Raw genomic sequence first — 5721 nt, forward strand, 5'->3', positions numbered from 1 at the left:
GGCAACACAATGCATCAGGTAAAACGAAAGGATGTGGAAAGCTGTCACCGCCACATTGTGAGTGGCATTTTTTTGAGACAAACGTTAAAGTGCTGTACTGTTCCAAGGATTTGGGGTCAACTTGCGACTATTTAGTTTGTTGTGACACTATGATGCATTTGTCTTTTGTTTCAAATTATATTGCAAAAGAAAACATGTTTTGAATTTACTTACTTGTCTGAATAGAACTGAAGTTATTTTATCTTTATTTGGTTTTACATGTTTGGTTTTACATGTTACATTTAGCATTAGACCATGAGCTTCATATGTTTATCAGTGATGTGAAGAACAAACTATTAATACACTTATTGTGAGACCACTGAATAAACATTGTTTAGTCTTTACTCTTTTTTTCTCAAGAAGTAGAGTTGGCTCTTCAAAATAAATTAGACCGCAACTATTTTTATGCTACTGCTTATAATAATAATAATAATAATAATAATAATAATAATAATAATAATAATAATAATGAAATTACATCAGACTTAAATAGTGCTTTATTGGTATACTCAAAAGCGCTTTATATGAAGTCAGTCATGTTCATTCACGCACACATTTATTTGTTATTAAGGCTGTTCTAATTGAGTGCACTTGTTTAGAATAAAATACATATGTACTGACTTTTAAAGACTGTGCAATGTACATGGCTTTTCTTCATAATTTTTTTTAACGAAGACGCGTGAAAGAACAATATTTTCGAGTGCATCTCCTGTTGGGAATCCAATCCAGTTAGGTGGCGCTAGCTCACCTTATAATGCTCTACGAGCCGCCTGATAACTGCAAAAGAAGAAAAAGGTTGTCGTTCGACATTCGTTTCAACTTTAGCGTCGTGAAAGGTTGTGGATTGTAAAACTGGACTGAAAAACACAAATTATTAAAGCTCAAACAACTTAACTTGCGCTTTGTGGATATCAGAGCTCGAAAACAAGATCTAAGTTTCTTCGAAATGAGTGAGTTGTCATCGTGGTTCATTTAGCCTCTGAAGCTAACGTTAGCTAGCTTAAGAGTGAACGCTAGCAGCATTTTCCTCGCTAACCCTTCTAAATAAGACTCTGTAAGCGATTCAGCCTTTGCGCACCCACTCGTTTGGACCTTATAATTGTAACCAGCACAGGAAGCGATGGGCTCTTCTAAAAAACACAAGGAAAAGAGCCGCGACAAGGACGCAGAGGATCGTCGTCGCGAACATAAGAAACATCGCCACAAGGAGAGAGAAAGAGATGTGTCAGACCGTGATAAAGACAGACGAAAGCGCTCCAGATCCAGAGAAAAGAGCAGGCGGGAGAGCCACAGCAAGGCCGAAAGAGGCGGCGGAGAGCCCCGAGTAAAGAGGGAGAAGGTGGACCCTGGTTATGAAGAGAGCGGCGCAGAGATCCAGCCCCAGAGCACCAGCGGAGATGCCTCCCTGAGCATCGAGGAAACAAACAAACTGCGCGCTAAGCTGGGCCTGAAGCCCCTGGAGCTGAACGAGGGCAAGAAGGAGCTGGGAACCAAGGAGGCGCCGATGGTGGCGGAGACCATCAACCCCGTTCTGATCCGACAGCAGAAGGAGATGCGAGAGAAGCTCGCCGCCATGAAAGAAAAGCGCCTGCTCAATCAAAAACTGGGTAAAGTCAAATCAATCGGAGACGATGACTGGCTGGACGACACGGCCGGTTGGGTGGAGAAAAGCAGGAAGCTGGCCAAAGAGAAGGAGATGGCAGAGAAGAGAGCCAAGCTCCTGGAAGAGATGGACGAAGAGTTTGGAGTCAGCAGCCTGGTGGAGGAGGAGTTTGTCCAAAGCAAGCGGGACTCTTATTCATCACAAGATCTGAAGGGTCTCAAAGTGCAGCACAAGGTGGACTCCTTCACCGAGGGCCAGACTGTTGTCCTGACCCTGCAGGACAAAGGTGTGCTGGAAGAGGAGGAAGATGTGCTGGTAAACGTGGGACTGGTGGACAAGGAGAAAGCTGAAAAGAACGTGGAGCTGAAGAAGAAGAAGCCCGACTATAAGCCCTACGAGGAAGAGGAGAGCGTGGACGATATGGTCACCTTCAAGCCGCACACTGTGCTCTCAAAGTACGACGAAGAAATCGAGGGTGAGAAGAAAAAGAGCTTTCGGTTGGGCAGCTGGGGCTTCGCGGATGGGGAGCGAGAGCGCGAGCTTCAGGCGATGAAAGAAACGCTGCGGAATCAGGCTCAGTCCCTAGAGATGCCTGCTCTCACCATCGCCTCAGAGTACTACACGCCTCAAGAGATGGTCGGCTTCAAGAAGACGAAGCGCAAAGTCAAAAAGATCAGGAAGAAAGAAAAGGTGACGATCGCAGACGAACTTCTGGACGACACCCGCACCTCTGACTTCGGCTCAAGGGCGCGAGGCAGAGGCCGCAGACAGGCGGAGGAGGAGCAACAACAGGAGAGCGAAGAGAAAGGTAAAGATGGTGGCAGCTGGCCGCACGAACTGCCCCAAATGTCCGATGACATCAGGACGGCAGAGATGGATATTAGTGACGAAGATGATTACGTTCCTCCTGAGCCGGCCGTGATTGAGGAGGACGAGGCGGAGCAGGAGCTCCAGAAGCAGCTGGAGAAGCAGAGGAAGCTGAGGCAGAAGCAGCTTCTCAAAGACTCTGGGGAGAAGGTGGCGGCGCAGATCAAAGTCCTGGCTAAAGACGACGACGACCACGATCCCGAGAAGAAGAACAACATCGTCTTCAACGCCACCTCAGAGTTCTGCAGAACTCTGGGGGACATTCCAACGTATGGACTGTCTGGAAACCGGGAGGACCAGGAGGACATCATGGACTTTGAGCACGAAGAAGAAAAAGATGACGGCGGAGGTTCAGATTCTGAAATTGACGAGAACGTCGGATGGAGCACCGTTAACCTGGACGAAGAGCAGCAACAGGCGGATTTCTCCACGGCCTCTGCCACTATTCTGGACGAGGAGCCCATCGTTAACTCCGGCCTCGCAGCTGCATTGAAGCTGTGCACCAACAAAGGCCTGCTGGACACCCAGATGCAAAAGGTGGCCCGCGTCAAGGCACCGAAGGGGGCCCTGCCCAATGACAACTACTGCATCGAGGACAAGATGGGCTTCGATGACAAGTACAGCCGCAGAGAAGAGTACAGAGGCTTCACGCAGGAATTCAAGGAGAAGGACAGCTATAAGCCCGATGTCAAGATCGAGTACGTGGATGAGTCCGGGCGGAAGCTTACGCCGAAGGAAGCTTTCAGACAGCTGTCGCACCGATTCCACGGGAAGGGTTCTGGAAAGATGAAGACAGAGAAGAGGATGAAAAAGCTGGAGGAAGAGGCGCTGCTGAAGAAGATGAGCAGCAGCGATACTCCTCTCGGGACGGTGGCTTTGCTCCAGGAGAAGCAGAAATCTCAGAAAACCCCATACATAGTGCTTAGTGGGAGTGGGAAGAGCATGAATGCAAACAACATCACTAAATGACTTCCTGGTCCGATGTGTAGCATAGAAACACACAGACATACGCAGAGATCTTTTTAGATAATTCCTTGTTTTTTTTTTGTGTCCTAGCTGGTAAAAAAAAAAAAAAAATCAGATTATAAAAATGTTGAATAAAATCAGTGCAACTATAAGACAGTTTTATTTGTGTTGTGAATATTTTCAGTTGCAAGATACAGTCAGTGTCATAATTTTGAACTTGGATATAGAAAAGAGAAAAATGCATCTAAAATTCTGAACATGTTTTAAAATAAAGATTGGTGAAATTATGAAGCTCTTCTCAGTGGTTTTAACTTTGATTTTTTTCAAAACAGGTCAAATTCACTTTATGCAGCTTATCTGACGTGTAACTGGATAAAATATGAAGACTATTAATACAGTTGTATTAAACAGCTCAGTTGACATAAAACTACAAAGAATTTGCAAACTGGGTTGGTTCTATATTAAATAATTGAGCTGTCTTTCATTTAACTATGGAGATGTTTGGCTCTGTTATGCATAGACATGATAGAAGTAGCTTTGAAAATGTTTAGATCCTACCCCTAAATGACTACAAATATGATTTAGTCATTTAGCCTGGAATAGTCAACAAAAATTGAACAAATTTATTTTCCCATTTGTTTTAAATATTACACATTTTTAAAAAAATGGAATGAAATAGAGATTTTAACCAAGTTGATTTAACAGCAACACCCTCAAATGAGATATCAGATATTTTACACTTAAAATATCACATAATAAAAATCTAATAAATTGCATCAAAGAATATCTTAGGTTGAAAGTATTAAATTAGATAAGTGGAAGACCATTTATGTTTTGCTGCATTTTATTTTTAATAAACACTTTTATTTGAATTCTTTTTGAAAAACTCAAAATACAACAGAAAACACTGCAAATTTAATTAATAGATTTGCTGTATTTGCAATGTTGGTTGTTTTTTATTAACATATCACTGCAGTTTGATATGTCAGCCCTGTAGATGAAAGTATTTTTAAAAGTAATTATGAAAAAAAAATCTGCAAAGTTTATTTCTACATTCAGTTGACGTGATTTGATCCATCGCGGTTATCTTTTTTTCTTTCTTTTTTTTATAGCTAGTCTTCAGCGGAACTAATAAGAACGATTAAAGAGGTTGGCCGGACACCGTTCCGATGCACAACGCGTTGCTAAGTATTTAGCACAGCTAACGCTTCTGCTCCTTCGTCCTGTCTTCTTACAGGAGATGCTCGCGGACAGGTAAGAGACCTAGAGATGGTTGACCTAGTTCTGAAAATGGGATAAAAACATTTAGTGAAGTTGCTCAGTTCGTATAGTTAGCTTCTCGGGCGCGCGAGGCTTAAACTCGTTTTCATCTGGTTTAGCTTGCTGTGAGCTTAAACGCAGCCAGAGTTTAAGTAGCTTTGAAGTGAAGAGCTCTGGCGTCTGTTTCACTTGTAACTTACCCACCGGTATCCATACGGTGATCATTTGGTCCTGAATGTCGTCTTTAGGAACAGCTGTACATATTCTGTTATGGGAACTGAGTAGGTTTGCTTTAGTAATTTATTACTCATTTTAATGGATCATAATATTTAACAAGTAAAAACATTTAGGTAAATACATTTAAAATTGTTTTATATAGCTGAAAAACCAAGACTTCTTGTTGTCCAAGTTGGGTACTGTGTTTTTTATTAACATGAAAAGTGATGCAAAAACCTATGTTATTTTTCTTTTGTAAATTTGTTTTTTCTATCTTTTTTTAAACTGCCTAAATGGTCAATTTAATAACATCACATTAAATTAACTCAAAATACCCTTATTTTTGAAAAAATGTGTCTGAGAATTTTCTGCTAACTCTGTTACCATATGGTTTTGTCCCTGTAAGTCTGTGAAATTGCCTTCTACGGCTATATAAACTGCATAAAATTAGGTCACTTACTTTTACTGATAAGACCCCAAACACACAGAGGTCTTTGTGCCATTCTCTGGGAAATATTTTAGTCTAAATATCACAATCACCAGGGGTTATTTTTTTCAACGTCAATCTTGTTACCAAAGTATAATGAGAAAAAAAACACAGATTTTTGATCAGAGACAAGTTTATTTAATGGTTTTTAAACCATTATCTCATTGGTGTCATGTATTTTCAGCATTTCTACTCACAAGTGAAGCTTTTAACAAAAATGTTTGAAATGGTCAATTCTATTCCCATCAACTCTGTTACCAAATAGGGTAACAGAGTTGATGGG

The 5721-nt window shown here is 41.6% G+C and overlaps 2 protein-coding genes across 4 annotated transcripts in view; both read left to right on the forward strand.

Annotated features, from left to right (window-relative positions):
- Positions 1–802: 802 nt before the first annotated feature.
- Positions 803–3766, forward strand: sart1 (spliceosome associated factor 1, recruiter of U4/U6.U5 tri-snRNP). The gene has a single exon (XM_007549615.2). It carries the CDS (start codon positions 1160–1162, stop codon positions 3476–3478), a length of 2319 nt encoding a protein of 772 aa, XP_007549677.1. The 5' UTR covers positions 803–1159; the 3' UTR covers positions 3479–3766.
- An 853-nt stretch (positions 3767–4619) lies between these two features.
- LOC103136384 (oxysterol-binding protein 1-like) overlaps positions 4620–5721 on the forward strand; it is a 15965-nt gene continuing 14863 nt past the window's right edge. Inside the window, exon 1 of one of the 3 annotated variants that reach the window (XM_016670290.1) lies at positions 4620–4729. The gene's annotated coding sequence lies outside the window, so the exon portion shown is untranslated. The remainder of the gene's footprint in view (positions 4730–5721) is intronic. The other 2 variants (XM_007549618.2, XM_007549619.2) reach the window with 2 other exon arrangements.

This window comes from Poecilia formosa, unplaced genomic scaffold (assembly GCF_000485575.1).
Source record: "Poecilia formosa unplaced genomic scaffold, Poecilia_formosa-5.1.2 Scaffold32, whole genome shotgun sequence".
NCBI lineage: Eukaryota > Metazoa > Chordata > Actinopteri > Cyprinodontiformes > Poeciliidae > Poecilia > Poecilia formosa.